Source organism: Cucurbita moschata, unplaced genomic scaffold (assembly GCF_002738365.1).
Source record: "Cucurbita moschata cultivar Rifu unplaced genomic scaffold, Cmos_1.0 Cmo_Scf00017, whole genome shotgun sequence".
NCBI classification, from domain to species: Eukaryota; Viridiplantae; Streptophyta; class Magnoliopsida; order Cucurbitales; family Cucurbitaceae; genus Cucurbita; species Cucurbita moschata.
In genome coordinates this window covers 515-22,280 of record NW_019268533.1, presented here as the reverse complement: position 1 = coordinate 22,280, position 21,766 = coordinate 515, and the positions used below count along the sequence as shown (strand labels likewise).

General features: G+C 37.0%; 3 protein-coding genes across 7 annotated transcripts; all 3 read left to right on the top strand.

Annotated features, from left to right (window-relative positions):
- The first annotated feature begins 123 nt into the window (after nucleotides 1-123).
- LOC111454843 lies at nucleotides 124-8,561 on the top strand. Of its 3 annotated transcripts, none has more exons than XM_023096316.1 (8): nucleotides 124-472; nucleotides 563-615; nucleotides 1,987-2,046; nucleotides 2,156-2,213; nucleotides 2,954-3,103; nucleotides 4,559-4,611; nucleotides 5,146-5,325; nucleotides 7,908-8,561. In XM_023096316.1, the coding sequence occupies exons 1-8, from the start codon at nucleotides 172-174 to the stop codon at nucleotides 8,052-8,054; spliced, it is 1,002 nt and encodes a 333-aa protein (XP_022952084.1). In that variant the 5' UTR covers nucleotides 124-171; the 3' UTR covers nucleotides 8,055-8,561. The 3 variants fall into 3 exon arrangements, with proteins under 3 accessions (XP_022952084.1, XP_022952085.1, XP_022952083.1); XM_023096317.1 differs by lacking the exon at nucleotides 7,908-8,561 and adding an exon at nucleotides 7,593-7,740 and having other exon boundaries at nucleotides 2,156-2,233; nucleotides 2,974-3,103; XM_023096315.1 differs by having other exon boundaries at nucleotides 125-472; nucleotides 2,156-2,233; nucleotides 2,974-3,103.
- A 982-nt stretch (nucleotides 8,562-9,543) lies between these two features.
- On the top strand, nucleotides 9,544-11,312 carry LOC111455340 (NAC domain-containing protein 76). 2 transcript variants are annotated; one of them, XM_023096962.1, is made up of 4 exons: nucleotides 9,544-9,696; nucleotides 9,786-9,978; nucleotides 10,067-10,338; nucleotides 10,664-11,312. In XM_023096962.1, the coding sequence occupies exons 2-4, from the start codon at nucleotides 9,807-9,809 to the stop codon at nucleotides 11,162-11,164; spliced, it is 945 nt and encodes a 314-aa protein (XP_022952730.1). In that variant the 5' UTR covers nucleotides 9,544-9,696; nucleotides 9,786-9,806; the 3' UTR covers nucleotides 11,165-11,312. The 2 variants fall into 2 exon arrangements, with proteins under 2 accessions (XP_022952730.1, XP_022952732.1); XM_023096964.1 differs by lacking the exon at nucleotides 9,544-9,696 and having other exon boundaries at nucleotides 9,703-9,978; nucleotides 10,670-11,312.
- A 1,284-nt stretch (nucleotides 11,313-12,596) lies between these two features.
- LOC111455333 (CTP synthase) lies at nucleotides 12,597-19,395 on the top strand. 2 transcript variants are annotated; one of them, XM_023096953.1, is made up of 23 exons: nucleotides 12,597-12,882; nucleotides 12,973-13,066; nucleotides 13,181-13,344; nucleotides 13,470-13,549; nucleotides 13,864-13,950; nucleotides 14,044-14,094; nucleotides 14,179-14,296; nucleotides 14,405-14,461; nucleotides 14,571-14,635; nucleotides 14,791-14,874; nucleotides 14,949-14,999; nucleotides 15,076-15,138; nucleotides 15,205-15,251; nucleotides 15,388-15,457; nucleotides 15,570-15,632; nucleotides 17,341-17,430; nucleotides 17,497-17,535; nucleotides 17,635-17,862; nucleotides 17,936-18,021; nucleotides 18,201-18,249; nucleotides 18,337-18,417; nucleotides 18,509-18,602; nucleotides 18,806-19,395. In XM_023096953.1, the coding sequence occupies exons 3-23, from the start codon at nucleotides 13,227-13,229 to the stop codon at nucleotides 19,012-19,014; spliced, it is 1,830 nt and encodes a 609-aa protein (XP_022952721.1). In that variant the 5' UTR covers nucleotides 12,597-12,882; nucleotides 12,973-13,066; nucleotides 13,181-13,226; the 3' UTR covers nucleotides 19,015-19,395. The 2 variants fall into 2 exon arrangements, with proteins under 2 accessions (XP_022952721.1, XP_022952722.1); XM_023096954.1 differs by lacking the exons at nucleotides 12,597-12,882; nucleotides 12,973-13,066 and having other exon boundaries at nucleotides 13,335-13,355.
- The last annotated feature ends 2,371 nt before the right edge of the window (nucleotides 19,396-21,766 follow it).

Sequence of the window (21,766 nt, the reverse complement as noted above, 5' to 3'; positions counted from 1 at the left end):
TTTTTTTTTTTTTTTTTTTTTTTTTTTTAATTAAAAAAAATTAAAAAGAGAGAGAGAGAGAGAGAGAGAGAGAGAGAGAGTTTAATCATTAAAAAAAGAAAAAAAGAGTTTGGCGGCATTTGTGGTTAAATATATACATGAAAGCACGGAGTCGGATAAAGCAGGAAGGAAATGGCGTACGCACTTGCTCCTCAAATTTACGCACGTCCATGGAGTTTCGGAGTTGTAAATATATGTCGAAGTAGGCGTTACCTATGTAGTTCACTAAACTTCACCAAAATTCAGAGCGATTTTCGATATTCCTCCGTCGGAAAATTGACAAGGGCCACTGGTGATCCCAGCTTCCGGAGCGTTGAGGAAGGAGTGGAAGAAAAAGAAGAATTTCAAGTGTTGACCGCTACAACTAGCTACTACAATGACATTGTTATTGTAGACACTCCCGAATCCAGAATGCTACTTCTCGATTCTTCTAGTACTACTTTTCGTTTCTCCCTTATCTTCAATTTTTATCCTCTTAAAGGGAATTCAGACCTTCTAAACTGTGCCGCCATTGTTGACGCAGATAATGTGCACAGCATTCTTTACAAGGAGCAGATTTGGACAGGTTCTTACTGGGTCAGTAAACTCGCTCTCTTCTATTCCCTCACCAATACGGATGCACGAACGTAAAAGGATATTATCTTCAACTAAAAAGAAACTATAAATTTTGTAACCTTCTCTTTCCGTTCCTTTCTAATTTTTTTATATCGTCTGGAGTCCCTCTTCAATTTTTCCATGGCTCCTGAATTTGGTGCTCTTTCTCTCTTTACTCAATGGCTATGCATCATAATAAATGACTATACATGGTAAATGGTCATAGTAAATGACAATATATGGTAAATGATTATGTAAAGGAATGACAATAGCAAAGCTACGCATAGTAAACTGAATCATATATCTGTCTAGACAGTGTTTTGAAAATGTACTTTCTGTATTTTTTGTATTCTCTGTGATTATACATACTAGAAGTCATCAATATAAACTTTTAGCTGATATTTCTCTTCGTGTCTTCTCTCTTGTTCTTCATGTTCTTTATCTAGATTGAGTGTGTGAGTTGTGTGATACTGTCCATTGGCATCAGAGTTAGGAGATATTCACCACGATTTGTGAAGATAGAAAGTTAAAGAGCTAGGAGGGAAAGACTCCATTGGACCAGAGAACTTTCATCTAAGCTTTCAAAGAGTAGCCAAATCCCAAGACATCCCTGTTCATTTCTTGACCATGAAAAGTTCTGGAATTTCTTTCAAACCAAGTCTCCAGTTGGGAAAGACTCCATTGGACCAAAGGATTTTCGTCTGAGCTTTAAAATGAGGGCCTTCAATGAGTTGGAGGGCATCCAAAGCTTTGTTGGGCCAACACCACTGAATACTAAACAAACTAAACAGCCTATCCCAACAACTAGCAGCGAATGGGCACAAAAAGAAGATATGCATCAACGATTTCCCACTGTTTTGACAAAGAACACACCAATTGGGAGAGAGGATGGAATTTTGAAGAATTCTTTGGATTCTGAAACGAGTATTCAGCCTCTCAAAAGAGAAGATTCTGAAGAAAACCTTGACCTTTTTGGGGCACGTCGCTTGCCTATAATGTTTGATTTCTGGTTATTCAAAACTGCCTGCTTCACAATAAGCTTAGGAGAGAAATATTTGATGAGGAAGAGCCATCATTTTCCAGCAGCCACACTTTCAAATCAGCCAAAAAATTATTTCAACATGAAATCATTGTAAAATCAGTAATATGTAGTCTCTTTATATCCTTCTGTATTTTTTGTGTTTGTTGTAGTAATCAAAAGGATTCTGTTTCAACATTCAATAATTTTTTTATATGCCTAAGTTATATTTCTTTGAGCTAAAAAAATGTTAATTTCCAATCATTTACTACATTATTTTTTATATTATAAATTTATTCTTACTACGGAGGGCTCTGTATTTCTGCATCATGTAGGATGAGTTTGCTAGCTTGCCAGCTATAATTCCAGAAGGTCCAATTGCTATATTTGGATTGGTAAAACACTTCATTCTTCAATAATGACGTGCCTTTCGAAAATAAATGTTAAAACTTTTCTAAACCAAATTACTGATTTCATGACTGAAATTTTATACTGTTTAAACAGGGAGGGGGGACTACTGCCCATTTGATGCTTGCTTCATGGCCCTCGTTGCAGCTTGAAGGTTGGGAGATTGATGGAATCGTAAGCTATATTTGGTTTCTTTACCTATCAGTCTCTGAAAATTCAGAAGTTGAGAAACAATATAGATTATTTCTATGTGACTTCCCATTGTTTTCTTTCCCCTTTGGGGTCGTTTCATGCACGGGAAAGACGGGAATAGGTATCCTTAAGTGATGTTTACTATTTGGCGATGATATCTTAAACCACCAAAAATCATTAAAATAAAGATTTGGATATAATTATAGCATGGAGATGAACAATTTTTCATAAGTTATAGAGATTCATCTTCAGTAGAGTGGTGTTTTTCATTTAAAATTTGAAAGAGAAGTGTTTCTCTATTACCATATTTTCCACTTGAGCATTAGTCTCTTTTCATCTATTCAATAAAGATTTGCCTCTTGTTTAAAAAGGAAGAAAAATGTTGAGAGATACTATTTCCCAAGGGGGAGAAAAGACAAACAAAAATGGACCCGGAACTAACGCAAAGTTGGGTGTGTACTGTTATTTGGGACATGGTTGAGACAGACAATAGAATTTTAAGGGGCCTGAGAGACCTTCGTGTGAGATTTGATCTTGTATTTTGTTCAATAGTTTTTGTGACCAAATCTTTTTGTAATTATTCACTTGGTCTTATTTTGTTAGCAAGTTGAGTTATGTTTTAGTTGACATTTTTTGAACGATTACTTGTAAGTTAAAACTACATTTATCTTTCTGTCTTCACTGTGACTTCATCTTGAACAGTTTGTTTCTTAACAATCCAGCTAATTGATAAAGCAAGAGACTTTTTCGGGCTATCTGATCTTGAGAAGCATTCTGATGATGGTGGGATACTTAACATTCACATCGGGGATGCCCTTGATCCATCGGCCAGAATCTCTGGGGGTTATGCTGGTAAAGTTCTACTTTTCGAGGTTCTTATGTAACAAACATGTAGTTTATATGCTATCGTTTCTCCCTCATTTTATTGTTTTTTAACATAATTTTATCTGGAGAGAAGAGTTCCATGAAGAGGTTGGGCAGCAGACATTTAATTCCTCATCACTCAATAATCCATCCATTAAGATCAAATGCAACATTTTAGACACACTCACTTTCCCCTCTCTCACACATGTGGGATCCACAATAATTGTGAGAGGGGAACGAAGCATTCCTTATAAGTGTGTGAAAATCTCTCCCTAGCAGATGCGTTTTAAAATCGTGAGGTTGATGGCGACACGTAATGAGCAAAGCGGACAATATTTGCTAGTAGTGAACTTGGACTGTTACAAATGGTATTAGATTTAGAATTGAGCGGTGTGTTAGCAAGGACGTTGGCCCCTAAGGGGGGTGGATTGTGAGATCCCACATCAGTTGGAGAGGGAAACGGAAACATTCTTTACAAGTGTGTGAAAACCTTTCTCAGCAGACGCTTTTTAAAACCGTGAGGCGGACGGTCCATCGTTCAGTAGTTCAGGAATCCTGAGTTTCCTCTTGGGGTGCGATCCTTAATAGTCCACTGTTGGCCGAAGCGGACAATATCTGCTAGTGGTGGACTTGAACTGTTACACAATAATAGGTGTGCAAACACGCCATGGGAGTTGAAGCATGAATGCATATTCCTTCTGGTGTAACCAATTCTTGAAGAATTTTAGTACGATCAATTCTGAACCTCACAACAAATGGCTCCTTTATATAGGGAAAGCCAAAGACTGAGTTTGTCTAAAAACAAAACGCCCAACCAACTAATACGACCATACCCTTCAGTAAATCAGTTTACCCTCTGTAAAACAATAAAAACATAAAATATCCCGAAACAAAGAGAGTCAAACTACATCAATATTTTGTCATCTCATTAAGTAGTCAAACATCACCTCGCTACATGGGATCCTGAGAATTCAATCCTCTCCTTAGCCATAAATTCTTTAGTCATGCTGACAGTTGCTACTGCTAAAAAAGTACAATTTTACAAGGAATATTTGACTACTTAATATTGAATTAATCTTACGCATACTAGATCCATAACAATCTTCTTCAATTTCAGTTTTGTATTACATCTTTTTATATTAACGAATTTCCTCTTTATTCTGTAGAGGAAACTAGAAGCTATACTTTTGTTTTATTTATGCCGACACAAGCATAGAGCCAGAAAATGTTCATAGGGAGGGGAAAAATTGTACATGAATATTTTTATATGGGTAAATCTTTCTGTTCTGAAAATTTAGGGAGGGGGAAATTTAGGGAAAACATTCTAAATCTTAGTTTTCTTTTATTATATTTTTTTAATCTAAGACAAATCAAGAGGGGAAAACTGCCCCCTTCTTTCCTCTTTTCTCCACCTTTGTGCTAATATGTATTTATAATATTCAGGAATTGTTATTGACTTGTTTTCTGATGGAGATATTTTGCCTCAGTTGCAACAGGTATGTACCTTGTGCATGTAGTTATGGCTTTTGTGTTAAATTTCTGTGTCCGAGTTGCAACTGTACTAATGATGTTCCTTGAATAGATGTTCTAATTTTTTTTTTTAATTTCCGAGGCTGGTTTATAATTTTCTCGCCGGTGATTCATTTATTCTCCATACATTAGCATATGCTGGAATAGCCTAATTTTCGTCCTACTGATCTTTTGTCCAAAAATTTGGTTCAATCATTTTTCTTTTTCCTTTACTGGTTTATGGATTTATATTTATATATTTATTACTTGTACGCTTTTCCAACTATTAGGATCGACCCCCGGTTCTTAAAATGTATTCACGTAGGAAGTGGAAGGGTGGGCTTTGGTGTAGCATGTGCGTGATGTGTTGTGAGGCCCATCTATGTGTTTGTTAGGAAGATGACATAAGTAGTAGGGTAGTCAGTTGAGTATTAGAAGGTTGTGGTTGTGGATGAAGGTTTCGGAGTATTACAAGCAGTTTAATGATTGAAGTGAATCTTTTCATTTTATTTTTATAATAGGTTGGCAAGTGGTTGGAATTGAAAGACAGACTGATGGTTGGTGGTCGGCTCATGATTAACTGTGGAGGGAATGTAGTCAAAGTCACTGACAATGGTATCTGTAGTGAAGTATCCTCAACCGATTCCTTCCTGCCACGCAATTCGGTGATTCAGGCTCTTTCCGAAGCATTTCCTAAACAGGTAAGAAATAGTACTAAATTTTACTTCTATTTTTTAGTTAGATTCGTTTTATTTATTGGAGCTGAACTATAACTAGTTCCAATAGAAAAGTGAATGATAATTTTGTCTCCTCTCAAAAACTACACGATTTCTGTCTTGAAACCTTAACCATACAAAAATAACCCTAGTCGTCGGTGTCCATGCCCACTACTCTCTGTTGGCAATCTCTCCTAGGTCTATTTGTGGCTTTCTTCATTTATGTCAATCATTTATTATTTATGCTTTAGAAACACTAATCATGGTTCATAGTTGTTTTATCCGCCGTTGTGGCCAATATCATTGGTCGTCAGTCTCTTGGATCTTCCAAATCATTCTAGGATGAGGTATGGATCTTTTTTTTTTAATCATTTGATAGAAAGATTCATTCTATTCACGAAAAGTAGGAGTACAACCAATATATATTGGATTCATCCTCAGAGTTAGTCACAAACTCATGGTTTCATGATTGTCCACCACTCGTATCTAGTGTCACAACCATGCTATAAAGAGAGTAAGTTGTGACCCTCATGTAACAACAAGCAAAGAACCGACCCTAAAGAGACGCCCATCCGGCCATGCAAGGGCCAAGATAGATGAGTGTCATGTGCAACCGAGGAGGACGGTGCATCATCTAACTCACCAAAGAGATGTGCATTGAAGCCAAGCTGAGGCATAAGCAAGGAAGCAACGATGTCGATTTGAGGGACAAAGATAGGCTTGATAAGGGTCAGTTAGGGCCCCGGACCTTAACCTCGAAAGTGGGGGTTCTGAAAGGAGTTTGGGCATGTGGCTCTAGAGTTAAGTCCGTCCATATGAAAGATGAAAGCTTGCCAAATTTTGTGTCAATCGGATACTGGACGAATGCTCCACGACACCGTATGACTATTTGCCAAAATCACGTCTACACCTACCAAATTGGAAATGCCTCAAAATGTACCTCAATAGGAGGCATGGTATAATCTTTCCACCACCCTGGGTCTTGTGGCCTAAACGAGCTATCCTGTGGTATATGCGTGTGTCACAGTGATGGAGAACATTGCAAGATGAGTGTCTCGAGCGACTTTCTTTGAAATGGATCTTTAAGAATAGTGTTAAACGGCACAGGTGTACCGACATTGCGCCCCAGCCAATGTGTCAGAGGTTGGTATATGCATCCGCTATTGGGTATGGAGTCCTTAAATGGTATGGCATGGACATGGGAGGGTCCAATGCCTCAATAGAACCCAGATGGATGGATGTTAGGGATGCCCTGATGTTTCGAATGACACATGGGTCCGTTCTCGATGAGCATGACGGTGCAAGCTAAGTTGGCCGATGACATCCTGGGACTTGGGATGACATCAAGACATGATGACCGTGTTAATTGGGAACCAAAAGGACAAGATAAGATGCGAAGTTGCATATAAGAGACCTTGGCCCTTAGTAGAGGCAAGGTCGAACCGGATGACTTAGCCTAACGTAGAGGCAAGTCGGTTGGGTTGTAGAAGATTGAACATGCACGTACAAATGGCATGTGTGGTTGAACACGCTTAGATTCTGCATGAGTTGTGTTTGTTGGCGAAGACAAACCTCACCTAAGGTTTGACGAAGCCACAAAGTCAAGCGAAAAATGAATATGGGGCTTGGACTTTCCTCAAAACTTGTTGTGAGCGTGTCAAGATCACAATGTCGCACAGTTAAAAATGTACGACCGTGACACTTAGCCACACGCATCTGATTTTTTCCGGGGTCAAGTAGATCATACCATTTTCCATAGACACTAGAAATGATAAGATGATTGTTTTAATAATGTATGTTGGTGACATCATCCTAGTAGTTTATGATGAGGCTAGACTAAATAGTTTGGAGAAAAAACTAGCAAACGAATTACAAATCAAAGACTTGGAGTTTTGAAGAGTTTCTTAGGGATGGAATTGCTACATCAAAAAAGATATTCTTGTCGATAAAAAATAAATAAGTAAATTATTGATTTGCTTAAAGAGACCAGCTTACTTGGTTATAGAACAACAAGAACTTCTATTGAATCAAATTTAAAGCCGCAAGATGCAACGAAGAAGGGTGAAAGACGAGGAAAATATGGAACTACTTTTTATTTATCTTGCACTCATCTACACATTGCTTTTGCAATTATTATGGCAATCAATTACATGCGTACTCTAGGACGAACTCACTTTGAAGCAATTTACAAAGACATTGTTTTTAAGAAGCATGACCCATTTAATGAAATTTACATTGATACTGATTGGTAGGTAGCTCCACAGATAGAATATCTACTTCTGCTTATTGCTCATTTGTTGAAGGATCTACTTACCCAACGTAGCAAAAATAAAGTATGGTAGCTAGAATCAATGATGAAGTGGAATTCAAGGCTTTATTCATGATAATTGTGAGGGTATATGGATAAGAAAATTGAATCCATATGGAATTTTCATAGTGATGATGCCAAAATATGATTCAGTTAGTATGGTTTCATAATCATTTGGTACTTTGCAGTTAGAAATGTGGATACATATACGATTGCCCTGTGGTAGTTAACAATTTCACCTTATACTTGTTAATTGCAGTTGTGTTGGAAAAAACTGCCCAAAGAGAAGGGTGAGAATTATGTTGCTCTGACTGGACCATTTCCAGAATTGGAGTCCTGGTCCGCTGTTGTTCCGGAGCCTTTAAGAGCGAGTGTGAAGGAGTGGAGGCCCTATGAGCGCCTCTGATGATCTACAACCCGCTCTTTGATTTGATGGACGAATTTGGAGTGGAGGCCCTACTAGCTAATGTTCTTAATTGTTGAGTTACTGTTTCTTATATTATGTTTGTAGAAGTGATAAGAGCAAAATCATGGGGGAAGTCCAAATCCTGACCCCTCCACTGGTCAATGCTTTGCATTGCATGTGCTTAGAATGCACAATTCAAGGCCTCCGTTGCCTCAATCCATTGGGTTCAGACTCGAAGGGATTCCCACGCAATCACTTTCTGCTCCGGGTCAAAACGCCACGTACACCATTAATACTTAATCACCCTTCCTTACAAAGAAAAAACACCTTTCTAGTTTGTCCTTTAGTGGCCGAAACCAAAAAGGATATATAAATATTCACTTTTATCAGGGTAACGTGGCAGAGACGGTGGTTGATGGTTCTAATTTTGTTTAAATTGTGCATGAAATGTGCTGGTTCAGTGGACCTACCTTCTACTATGACAGTGTGTGGAACTACTACCTTCAATTATTATGTGTTATGAATTTATGATAGAAATAATTTATATAACTGATCAATTATCTCAAGCACAGGAGATTTAACAATTTTTACATGAAAAACCCTCCTCAAGGCCAGCCCAAACTAATATCTCTACAAGTTCTTTAATCGAGTTACAACCTAGAGCTATAGAGTTAGGTGCAAACAAAGTATCACAATTGTTAGAAAAGAGAGATCCATAATATAAAAATAATTTTCTTTATATGGCTTTTTAGATGGTTTGAAAAGCAAAGCCACAAGGGTTCTATGCACAAGTGTACAATATCATACCATGGTAGAAATATGTGGAGGTCTGCTATCCTTTTCAATTGATATTATAGTCATGGTCTAAATCTAGCCAAAAAAAATTTCTCAAATTACAAACGAAAGGAATTGATGTGAAGCTTCATTATTGACATTGTGGATGAATCCCTGTATCAACCAAAAAGTACTCAAGCCCGGATGACTATATCAACATTGCATTGGTAGATGAGTAGAACTTTGATCAAATGTAATATTTTGTTGAAAGAGATGATGGTTGGATCCACATAATCTCAAAACTGAAGATAAAGTTTTATTTAAAATTTTACATTTTAGAGATCATAATAACGGCCTCTTATTTTCTACCAATAGCTTTAAGATTTGAAAATTGTTATCCAAAAGGGTCTGAAGTATGGTATGTAAAAATTTTGTACTAAAAATTAACATATTTATTTAATTAAAAGATAGAGAAGCATAGAGGTAGGGAGGTGAAGAATTGTGGAAGAAAATGCCAATAAAAGTATTAAATTGAGAGTTGTGCAGATTTTCTTGATGTTTTTTGGGCGCAAGGTTCCCCGTTCAACAGACATCTTACGAAAAGCCTGCTCATACTCTAATCATATTCTTCTAATACCATTCAATCCACCAAATAAAAGAAAATAAAATAATTCCATGCAAATTTTATAATAATTATTTATCCTTTATTTCTGTGCCCATCTTTGATCGGTTGTCAGTCAATCTTAACCTTTGCGCTAACGTTTCTTTCTCTCTCTCTCTCCCTTTTTATATTCACGTCGTGCCGTTGAAGGCAACTTCTCAATACCAATCTGCAAAGGATAATTACTTTCTCTTCTTCCTCTCCCAGGTTTGCCCTTTCAAGCTTGCATTTAACCATTTGCTTCCATTAATGCAAGCTTGTTATAACTGCTTGTTCATCATTTTTTGAATACACAGACAAAACCCCATCAAGGGACGATGATGCCCGAAAATGGCCAACACTTCAGTGTTCCTCCAGGCTTTAGGTTCCATCCAACAGACGAGGAGCTTCTTTATTACTACCTCAGGAAGAAGGTTTCCTACGAAGCCATTGAGCTTGATGTTATCAGAGAAGTGGATCTAAACAAACTGGAGCCTTGGGACCTCAAAGGTTGGCCATTCATTATTCTTCATACTTACCAATTTATTAAGCTTTGATTTGACGAGCAATGATTTTTTTTTTTTTTGGGTGGGTTCAGATACATGTAGAATTGGATCTGGGCACCAGAACGAGTGGTATTTCTTTAGCCATAAGGACAAGAAATACCCAACGGGAACTCGAACTAATAGAGCCACCAGTGCTGGATTCTGGAAGGCAACCGGGAGAGACAAAGGCATTCACATGGCCAATTCCAAGAGGATTGGCATGAGGAAGACACTCGTGTTCTATACCGGTCGTGCTCCTCATGGCCAAAAGACTGATTGGATCATGCATGAATACCGCCTCGAAGATCAGGATCCCGAAATTCAGGTACAGACAAATAATAATAATCGTCCTATTTCCTTCCTTATATTCAGTTATGTGGGTATTTAAATGTATTTTATGATTCAAATCGATATGTCAAAACACAAATAACTGAACCTGAAGAAAGGGAGAGTTTTTTAACGGGGGGGTCCTTTTTATTAATTTTCTTTTTGTTTGTTGTAGAAATAACATACCTTGAGAGTGGAAATTGTAGATCTCGCAGCTACTAACAAATCTTCCAATCTCCTAAACTTTCAAAATCAATAACTACTAAATATTTTTAATCAAATTTTTACAAATTAAACTTATTAACTCACATTTTATTTGATAGACGCAGGAAGATGGGTGGGTGGTGTGCAGGGTTTTCAAGAAGAAAAGTCAGAAGGCAGAGGGCTTGGAGTACCATGCGCATACGAAGGTGGGGGGCAGTAGTTCTGGTTCCGCCGCCTTGATGGGTGCAGAAATAGGAGAGCCGAAAAGCCATAACCATACGCAGCAGCCATATAATGAGTATGGGTTCGATGGGTGCATGCAGCTGCCGCAGCTGTTTAGTCCGGACTCAGCAGTGGCAACACCCATCTCCATAGAGTGTCCTCAAAATACGTGGAGGCTAAATTGCGGGGGTGTGCAACAGGAGCGGTTGAACACAGATTGGTCATTCTTGAGTAGGCTGCTTGCTTCGGATCACCAATCCCGTACCAAATCTGCGCTCCCAGATCAGCTTAGTGTGGGACACCCCAACTCCACAATGTTTTCATTTCCATTTCCATTTCCATTTCCCTACCCTTATCATCTTCCCTCCGCCGCCGACTTATTCAAATTCTCCAAGTAGGCCTACAGCTTTTCACTTTCTTAGTTTAACATTATGTGCAGTTATTTAATACCCTACATCACTTCACCTATGCTATTTTTCCTCCAACTTCCTCCATTTTACTGTTCGTAACTCCGCACTTAATAATGGATTGCTTTTTAAACCTCAATTTCACTCTTTTATTGTTGATGAGTATGGTTGATGGCTAATTTAGAGAATAATCTGAGTTTGTAATCTAAGAAATAATCTTCATTGGTACGAGGCATTTTGGGAGCCCAAAGCAAAGCTATAAGAACATATAATATCATATCAGTGTGGAGAGTCGTTATTTCTAGTATATTATACTTCTAATTTACCTTTCTTAAAATATTTTTGATGTTGCTGAAAAGAAAAATATATGAAAATATAATCGAAAGTTTATAATCGAAAGTATATGAAAAAGATACTTCCATAAAATCATGTTCGAGTATGCTCTTACAAAATTCGAACAAATAATTAAGTTCGATCCAAAAATGTAGAGAAAATATCAAGATTTTAGAGTTGTCCCATGACCCCGTTTCTTCTCTTTTTACATTCTTGTGTCACGATTTTACCTTTACCTTAAAATTATTTTAAAAACACGTTGAGTATTAGGGTGAGACATGGCAACAGTTATATAATAAATCAATCAAAATCGTGGAACTTGGTGGTTGATTACTCAAAACACACGAGATGTAATCTACTCATCAAGAACCATTTTCAAGAATCACTCGTCAATAACTATTGATGGTTTGGTGCCCGACACACACATGAAACCCTTATCCAGAAAAATAATCATGTAATTGCGTGACCATCCTAAAATTTAAATTTGGAGAACTAGAAAAATAAAATAAGTAAATTAAGGAAAATCGAAAAAAAAAAAAAAGGAGAAAAAAATTGAGAAAAGGAACCTTTACAATGTTTGGGCTTAAGGTAGGCCCAAGGGAACAGGAAACTCCAAAAGATGGGCTGAAATGAGGAGCTACTGTGCAGAAACGTGGATATTCAAGACAAGGTTTGGTGCAGCCACCGACTATTGAGGAATTAAAAATTTATTGATCGGTAAAGGATAAAAGGAGAATTAAGAAAGTATTCATAAAGTGAGGAAAAAACAAATAATAAATTGTTTGAGTAAATTGAAGGAGACGAGATAGACGAAATTGAAAAGAGATGATATTAGGTATAGATAAACATTTTCCTTTCTCATATAATTTTTTTTTAATACATTAATAGTATGTTATATTTATGATTCCGTTCATAATAACGATGCAAAGTAATTAGGAACTTTTAAAAAATTTAACCGTATTAATACTTTATACTGTTTTTTTTTTTTTAAATATTTAAGAATATTACTGATTATTATTATTATTATTATTTTTTAAAGTTATAAAGCATTTTTATTAATTCGAAACTTAATACACAAAAGCGTGGGAGAGAAAAAAGAAAAAGAAAAAGAAAAATGTTGTTGATGCGTTCTGGCGTTCCATATTTATACGTAATTTTTGTTGGTTGAAATGAGTTGTTCTTCCCCAGCCACCCGCCGCCCAAGAGAGAGAAGCCTGGGAGGCACAGGAAGCCAGGAGGGAAGTTTTTTCCGCGGCCTTTAGAACAATACAGATACGCCTATTTCAACCAGTTTCTTCCTTTACAGTTTGAACACTCCTATCTTCTTATCCTTCCACCTGACCGGGCGCCAGCTTTCGTGCTTATCCCATTCCTAGGTTGATTCATCATTTCAAGATAACCCAAAATAGTATATATATATATATATATTATATACACACACACACAAAGAGTTTCAACAATTCCAGAAAGTTTTCCGGAGACAGAGAAAATGCACGAGCAAAAGAAGAATGCGGTAAGAGGCTGGGCTGGAGCTTTGTAAAGACCGTCACTGTGAACGAGGTCGATTTCTCGTTAATCTCTCCGTTCCGTCTTAACCTAATTATATTTCTCTAATATCAATATTCCCTGACCCTTTATATCCCTATTTGTATTCCTCTTCTTCCACATCCTCAGAACTGCTTACATACTCCAACTATTGGATTTTAAGAACCTGAGGAATATGAAGTACGTATTGGTTACGGGAGGTGTTGTTAGTGGACTGGGCAAAGGGGTCACTGCTAGCAGTATCGGAGTCCTCCTTAAAGCTTGCGGTCTTCGAGTTACTTCCATTAAGATTGGTATTTTAGATGTCAGAAATGTTGTTTGTCAGTTTCGGTTGCATATGCATTGTCTTTTCATGTATATGGCGGGTAATTTAGTGTTAGTAGTTAAATAATGTTACGTGTTTTGCTCATATCTGCAGATCCTTATCTAAATACAGATGCTGGTACCATGTCTCCTTTTGAGCACGGCGAAGTGTTCGTCTTGGATGACGGTGGTGAGGTAAATTGATGCATTTATCTGTTTTAGCATGCATGACCCTCCAATAATTTCATATCATGTTTTCCATGTATATAAAGCCGTTTGCCCTGTTTTTCAAAAATTTGATGTATTTCAATGAGTGAGTTGGGGGACACTTTGTTCTTATTTTACTTCCATTTTTTAAATATTACCAAGTAGAGTCCACTGTTAAAGTTTTGGCTTCTTGATTATCAGTTTGTAATCGTTTTGTACAGATATTAATCGTGGTTGGACTCTAACCTAGCCTTCTATGAAGCTTCTCTGTTTTATGTAACATGAATGACTACTTTCTTTAGGTTGACCTGGACCTTGGAAACTATGAACGATTTTTGGACATCACACTAACTCGTGATAACAACATCACAACCGGAAAAATATACCAGGTGCATTGCCTCTCTGTGTTCGCTTGTCTTCATGTTTGTGAAGTTGTGCATATATCGTTACTAGTTTTACTTTCTCCCTTGATATTTTGACAGTCTGTGATTGACAAGGAGAGAAGAGGTGATTACCTGGGAAAGACTGTTCAGGTCTGCTAGACTTTGTGTTGTCTCTGTTCTCAGTTCTATAGTGAAATGTTAATGGCACACTGATTCCATTTCTATTTTTATTAGGTTGTTCCACACATTACAGATGCCATCCAAGAATGGATTGAGCGTGTAGCAATGATACCAGTTGATAGTAAAGAAGGTCCAGCTGATGTGTGTGTAATTGAATTGGGTGGCACCATAGGTATAAGTTCAAAGCATGTTTCTTGAGAAACGTACTCCTTTTTTTTGTGTGTGTGTCTGTGTAGAAAACTAGAGCCTCTAGCCTCTGTTTTTGTTTTACTTCATGCAGGAGATATTGAATCGATGCCATTTATTGAAGCACTTGGCCAATTTTCGTACCGCGTAGGTCAGAGTTGTTTATGTATCAGCTTCTTTGATGAGCCGAGTTAATCTTATCTAAATTTTGTTTGAGAAACCTGCCTTGTGGTCAGTTTGTCTAACATGTCTTGTTTTAGGTCCTGGAAATTTCTGCTTGGTTCATGTTAGCCTTGTTCCGGTCCTCAATGTAGTTGGTGAACAGGTATGCATGGAAAATGTGCCTTCCGTATACATATGTTCTCTTACCCACTGTACTATCTGTCAAAGACAAGAGAGAAAAATGAGGCACAAACTTATGCGTTATCTTTTAACGATGGCTGATTTGCCTGAATGTTTTTTATTAATTTTGAGCCATAGAAAACTAAGCCTACTCAACACAGTGTTCGAGGTCTAAGAGGACTGGGATTGGTCCCAAATATTTTAGCTTGCCGCAGTTCAAAGGTTTTCCCTTTCCCTTTTACTTACTTTAGAGGCTTGGGACTACACATGATCTTACTTTTATTTGGCTTTAACAGGAACTCGATGAAAATGTTAAGGAAAAACTTGCTCAATTTTGTCATGTGCCGGTACTATATGATGATGTTCTTCTACATGCTCATTTGATACTTTGCATTTGTTACTAATGAATTGGGTTCTTGACAGGCAGAGAATATAATCACTCTCTATGATGTGCCAAATATTTGGCATATTCCTCTGCTATTAAGAGTAAGTGATTTCTTTAGTCTTATTTCTTTTTATGCGAGGAAAGACTAGAACATTTTTCTTCAACAGGACCAGAAGGCTCATAATGCACTCTTAAAAGGACTGAATCTTCACAGGTTGGTATTGCAAGTGTATTTTTTTTTTTTAATCGACATAAAATCTTTATCTCACGTCCCTGCATCTTATCTGTCTGAATCTCTTGGATGTATTTCCACTGAAGACATTGGTCAGCTAACATTTACAAATTTCCAGTGTAGCAGGAGAACCAGATTTAGATGAATGGACGTCTAGGACAAGGTTATATGATAAGTTACATGATTCCGTGGGTCTTGAGCACTTATCTAATTTGTTAAACTTTATCCTATGCTTCTACTTTGTTTTGAGAATAAAAATATTCATTCAATTTTTTTGTTTCAAACTGTGGAAATATATAGGTCAAAATTGCTATGGTTGGTAAATACACAGGCCTTTCAGATTCGTACCTCTCTGTGTTAAAGGTAGGTCCCAGAACATGAAATGTTTTGAACCTCCCGGGGGCTTGGGACCCTATTTTGGGGTTTCTCAACATTTGAAACAATTAATTCATTTTTTGATGCTTTTCTGTCTGCTAAATGTCTTATATAATTATTGTTAATAGTCCATAATACATTCTACTTTGATATTTTTCCTCCTTTGTAATTTTGCAATTGTATGGTATTGTAAATTGTAAGCCTAGGTTTGTGCGTATACACAATCTTACCTACGTAATGAGTTAGTACACTATGAACTACTAGTCCATAATTTTGTGCCGGGAAGCGAAGGACGGGGAACTACTAAGCACTTAACTCCTTTTTTGTTTTGTGTTGCATTGTTTTCTATTTTTGTTCTTTTATTATTATTTTTTTATTTATTTTTTTTTTTCGTGGCATTTGTAGTAGGAAAAAGATCTTCATTAAACTCAATTAGCGTACCAAAGATGGAGGAGATGAGACATATCTGCTTTTTTGTTATTGGTATTGAAAGGCTAGTTTATTACTTCTTTTCCTTTTCTGTCACTTATCGTCCAACTGACCAAAGAGTGGATAGCTAATGCATTTCACTTCATGTAAAAGGTTCTATGATTGGTCCATATCCTTTAGTACAAAAGGCTCATTTACGGTGATCTAGGGGGATTAAGGCCATTCTACAAATTTAGCTATTCGTAAGGGGCAACTTTATCCTTTTTCTTAAAAGTTTTGCCAAACTCTGAAGAAATGTGTCGAACTTTAGCTTATAGAGAATCACTTTAATTGGCTTCAATTGAAGTAGCACAATCATTTTTATTTTTTAATTGAAAAAATGACTTTCATTGAGAGCGAGTGATAGAATACCCAAAGGAAATATAAGAAAAGGAAAATGCCGGAAAAAAGGTAGTCGAAAAACTAACTAAACAAAAAGAAAAAAGCAAAGAAAAAGAGAGTATACACTTCAACAAAACAAGGTCTGACATTATTCATTAAGTAGATAATTACAAGATGCTTTGAAAAAAGTAAACAAAATTATAATAAAAAAACATATGCATGTCAAAGCATAAGAGAGTCTAAAACATGATTGGGATCTATCTTGATCAGTATAGTCCCAAAGCTCATGTATGCACTTGTCTCGGCTACGCAGTTTAGGTCATCTGAAAAAGAAAGGTAGATGAATAAGTATAAAAATACTCTGTAAGTAACTTGTAGGCTCTTTGAGTCATTCTTGTCTTATATCATTCATAAATTTCATATTGCCCATAACTCTTATGTTGTACCCCAATGATGCGGAAATGGTGCAAGGAACAATAGTCAGCGGCCTATTTGCAAGAACTTCAAGTACTAGTTTGTATAAGTCGGTGTTCTTTGATTTTTTTTTCCTTCTAAATAGTTCATTATTATAAAAGCCATTTTATTTACTAGAATTGAGGGTAACCTAGGGAAAAGTGAATTTCCTACATTAGCACCTCTTTCCACAATGATTTTCTTACACCTTTCATATTTTCCTCGAGGGCCATTACAAAACGAGTGTATGTAGTTGAGAGGGAAGGAGAATAAATTTTCTGTCTACAGTTCATGGATGTGATGTGTGTTTTCTGTTTTAACGGCACCTTACTCCTGCTTGCTTTCTTTCACTTTATAAATATGCCTTAATTTATGTAAAAGCTTAGTCTAAAAAACCGTATATCAGAACCTAATATTTAGCTTCATGGGTCAGGCCCTTCTACATGCTTCTGTCGTCAGCAATAGAAAGCTTACTGTAGAATGGGTTCCAGCTGGGGATCTTGAAGATATTTCTGCCAAAGAGGTACATTTTGTTCTTAAGTGGCTTCTCTGCCTTTGATCGTTTAGTTGATTTATTTATTGCTCGCAGGCCCCCGAGGTTTATGCAGCTGCGTGGGAACTTTTAAAGGTGCCCCTACATTTTGAGTTTGTGGCTAAATTTATTTTCTTCTTCTCTGTAGTTGTATGTTAATTTTTATGCACTTATTGGATTATTACTAATTTTCAGGGTGCTGACGGTGTTCTAGTTCCAGGAGGTTTTGGTGATAGGGGAGTACAAGGGAAAATTCTAGCAGCCAAATATGCCCGAGAGAATGGGATTCCCTTTCTAGGCATATGCCTGGGGATGCAAATTGCTGTCATTGAATTTTCCAGGTCTGTTCTTGGTATACATGATGCTAACAGCACAGAGTTCGATCCTGAAACCGCAAACCCTTGTGTGGCTTTTATGCCTGAGGTGTGCCATTTACAAGTTTGTTCACGTTGTTTCCACGTATCCTTTGAACTTGAGTTTCTGTTCTTGATAATAGGGTTCAAAGACTCATATGGGAGGAACTATGCGTTTAGGGTCAAGGAGAACTTACTTTAATGTTATGGACTGCAAATCTGCAAAGTTGTAAGGACCTTATATTGATTAAAGCTTACTGGCATGTTACTCCTGAATTGTGTAATATCTGTGGTAGACTTCAGAGCTGATAGGATAGATAAAGAAGGCTTTAATTAGCATTTGTTATTGATGAATCTCATATTTCATTCCTCGTCCCTGACCTATATTATTTTGCAACTGCGTTTAAGGTATGGCAATGTAAAGTTTGTTGATGAGCGACATAGGCATAGATATGAGGTATTCTTTTAGTTTACTTGGAAACTTTCCTTAGGCGGTCTTTTACCAGTTAAGACACCAGTATTCATTTTTTTCTTTTGTGGTTAGGTCAATCCTGATATGGTGTGTCAACTTGAAAATGCTGGTTTATCTTTTGTTGGCAGTGATGAAACAGGTCGTCGTATGGAGGTATGAATTATTAAATGATGATTGTGTGGAGTGCGTTTTCTATCGTCGTGCGATGTCTAGTTTCTTAGTCGTGTGTGGAATTGTGCTTTAGATTGTCGAGTTAGATGCCCATCCATACTTCGTGGGAGTTCAGTTTCATCCTGAATTTAAGTCCAGACCAGGGAAACCCTCCCCGCTCTTTTTAGGTACGCTACTTGCTTTATCATCCGGTAGCCGATTTATTCATCAGTTTTTAGGTTCAGCAATTCACCATAGTTATTGCAACTTATGTAATAATATATTTGATAGCTTCTGCTTTTAATACTTCGGAAGTAGATCGCCAATGTTGCTTAGGTGTAATTTTGCTTGTTGCTTCACGCTGCGATTGTACCAAATCTCGTGGTTGCAGGGCTCATTAAGGCAGCATGTGGCCAATTAGACGCCTTTCTACAAAAGAATGGAAGTGTAAGCCAATTTTCGGCAGACACAACAAGCAATGGACACGCCAAGATAAAGATTCTGCAAAATGGACACTCCCCGAAGTCAGGGAATGGGTTATTGAATGCTGCATATGGCAATGCAGTAGTTTGCCCTTGGAAGGATGTCAACCACTGTTAATGATGACGGTGGTCGCTTTCGTTATCACTCCCCGGAGGACTGGCCTGAAGGTCCTTGGGCTTGCTGTACAGTTATATGATCCAGTGATGAGGGCTTTATTTATAATTAAAGCTGGATATTTTTTTGACTGTTAGTGCCGCACTAGTTCTCTAGGAATCTGTTAGGGTAACCTTGAACCCGTTTCAAAGAGTGCTTTCAACTTCTAAGACAGGTACTGGAAATCTAGAAAACTTTCTTCGGCAGTTTTTTGCGTTGCATACTTGGTATTTATGAGTTATGAGTTAGGACCAAGCTTAAGGTTGTGTAATTCGTCCAATATAATCGCATTATGTGCTTCATGTGAATTCACCATTGAAACTATATGCTTTTATTCCTTTCTTATTTTACTCATCATTCAATCTTTCTTCATTCAATCTTTAGTGAAATTAGTAAGAGACTCAAACGAGAAAAACAACTTTTTTAAATGGTTTTATGACCCTTGTTTCAAATAGGAAAAAAAAGTGCCAATGATAGACCTATGAAATATGATAAAAAAATAAAATAAATAATAATAATAATAATAAAAAAAACAAGATCAAAAATAAAAAGATTAAAGGTAGGTATTTTTACTACACATGTCAAATTCATAATATTTGGGTTTAGGGTTTTACGGTTTTAGGGTTTAGGGTATAGGGTTTTAGGGTTTTAAGTGGAATTTGATTGCAAAATTGCCCGGAAGCCAAAGTGAAAAAAAATTCGTATTTTAACAAATTATATGTTGTAAGATTCATCAAACTTGAGCGTTCCTTGCAGATTCGTCGAAAAAGATTGAAAGAAACTCAGGATTTTCAGTTAGTGATTTGGGTGCCTCCATGAGAGTCTTTTCGAAAGGGTTGAGGTTGTGAGGTCTTATCGACATCAGTAAATGTTTTTTTTCTTCCATATTTTAAGCTTAGGACAATCTTTAGTGGATATGGTATGATACTAAAACGAGAAAACAACTTTTCAGATCGAGTTAACGACCCTGTCTCAACGGGGAAAAAAGTTCCTAAGTTAACACCTATGGAATTTGAGTGCAAAATGGCCCGGAAGCGAAAGTGAAAAAAATTCGTATTTGAGCCATTTATATGTGTAAGATTCTTAAAGTTGAGCGTTTCCTTACAGATTCGTCGAAAAACATCGAAAGAAACAAAGGTTTTTCAGATAGTGATTCGGGTGCCTCCACGAGGGTCTTTCCATGAGGGTTGAGGTTGTGAAGTCTTGTCGACACGAGTAAATGTTTTTTTTCTTCCATATTTTAAACTTAGGACAATCTTTAGTGGATATGGTATGATACTAAAACGAGAAAACAACTTTTCAGATCGAGTTAACGACCCTGTCTCAACGGGGAAAAAAGTTCCTAAGTTAACACCTATGGAATTTGAGTGCAAAATGGCCCGGAAGCGAAAGTGAAAAAAATTCGTATTTGAGTCATTTATATGTGTAAGATTCTTAAAGTTGAGCGTTTCCTTACAGATTCGTCGAAAAACATCGAAAAAAACAAAAGTTTTTCAGATAGTGATTCGGGTGCCTCCACGAGGGTTTTTCTATGAGGGTTGAGGTTGTGAAGTCTTGTCGACACGAGTAATTGTTTTTTTTCTTCCATATTTTAAGCTTAGGACAATCTTTAGTGGATATGGTATGATACTAAAACGAGAAAACCACTTTTCAGATCGAATTAACGACCCTGTCTCAACGGGGAAAAATGTTCCTAAGTTAACACCTATGGAATTTGAGTGCAAAATGGTCCGAAAGCGAAAGTGAAAAAAATTCGTATTTGAGCCATTTATATGTGTAAGATTCTTAAAGTTGAGCGTTTCCTTACAGATTCGTCGAAAAACATCAAAAGAAACAAAGGTTTTTCAGATAGTGATTCGGGTGCCTCCACGAGGGTCTTTCCATGAGGGTTGAGGTTGTGAAGTCTTGTCGACACGAGTAAATATTTTTTTCTTCCATATTTTAAACTTAGGACAATCTTTAGTGTATATGGTATGATACTAAAACGAGAAAACAACTTTTCAGATCGAGTTAACGACTCTGTTTCAATAGGGAAAAAAGTTCCTAAGTTAACACCTATGGAATTTGAGTGCAAAATGGCCCGGAAGCGAAAGTGAAAAAAATTCGTATTTGAGCCATTCATATGTGTAAGATTCTTAAAGTTGAGCGTTTCCTTACAGATTCGTCGAAAAACATCGAAAGAAACAAAGGTTTTTCAGATAGTGATTCGGGTGCCTCCACGAGGGTCTTTCCATGAGGGTTGAGGTTGTGAAGTCTTGTCGACACGAGTAAATGTTTTTTTTCTTCCATATTTTAAGCTTAGGACAATCTTTAGTGGATATGGTATGATACTAAAACGAGAAAACAACTTTTCAGATCGAGTTAACGACCCTGTCTCAACGGGGAAAAAAGTTCCTAAGTTAACACCTATGGAATTTGAGTGCAAAATGGCCCGGAAGCGAAAGTGAAAAAAATTCGTATTTGAGCCATTTATATGTGTAAGATTCTTAAAGTTGAGCGTTTCCTTACAGATTCGTCGAAAAACATCGAAAGAAACAAAGGTTTTTCAGATAGTGATTCGGGTGCCTCCACGAGGGTCTTTCCATAAGGGTTGAGGTTGTGAAGTCTTGTCGACACGAGTAAATATTTTTTTTCTTCCATATTTTAAACTTAGGACAATCTTTAGTGGATATGGTATGATACTAAAACGAGAAAACAACTTTTCAGATCAAGTTAA

Coding starts and splice junctions, on each gene's coding strand:
- LOC111454843 (XM_023096316.1), top strand. CDS start 172: ATGGCGTACGCACTTGCTCCTCAAATTTACGCACGTCCATGGAGTTTC. Junction 3,104..4,558: donor AATCTCTGGGGGTTATGCTG/GTAAAGTTCTAC, acceptor TATAATATTCAG/GAATTGTTATTGACTTGTTT. Junction 4,612..5,145: donor TTTTGCCTCAGTTGCAACAG/GTATGTACCTTG, acceptor TTTTTATAATAG/GTTGGCAAGTGGTTGGAATT.
- LOC111455340 (XM_023096962.1), top strand. CDS start 9,807: ATGATGCCCGAAAATGGCCAACACTTCAGTGTTCCTCCAGGCTTTAGG. Junction 9,979..10,066: donor GGAGCCTTGGGACCTCAAAG/GTTGGCCATTCA, acceptor GGGTGGGTTCAG/ATACATGTAGAATTGGATCT. Junction 10,339..10,663: donor ATCAGGATCCCGAAATTCAG/GTACAGACAAAT, acceptor TTTATTTGATAG/ACGCAGGAAGATGGGTGGGT.
- LOC111455333 (XM_023096953.1), top strand. CDS start 13,227: ATGAAGTACGTATTGGTTACGGGAGGTGTTGTTAGTGGACTGGGCAAA. Junction 15,252..15,387: donor AAAGGACTGAATCTTCACAG/GTTGGTATTGCA, acceptor ACAAATTTCCAG/TGTAGCAGGAGAACCAGATT. Junction 18,418..18,508: donor AAACAGGTCGTCGTATGGAG/GTATGAATTATT, acceptor ATTGTGCTTTAG/ATTGTCGAGTTAGATGCCCA.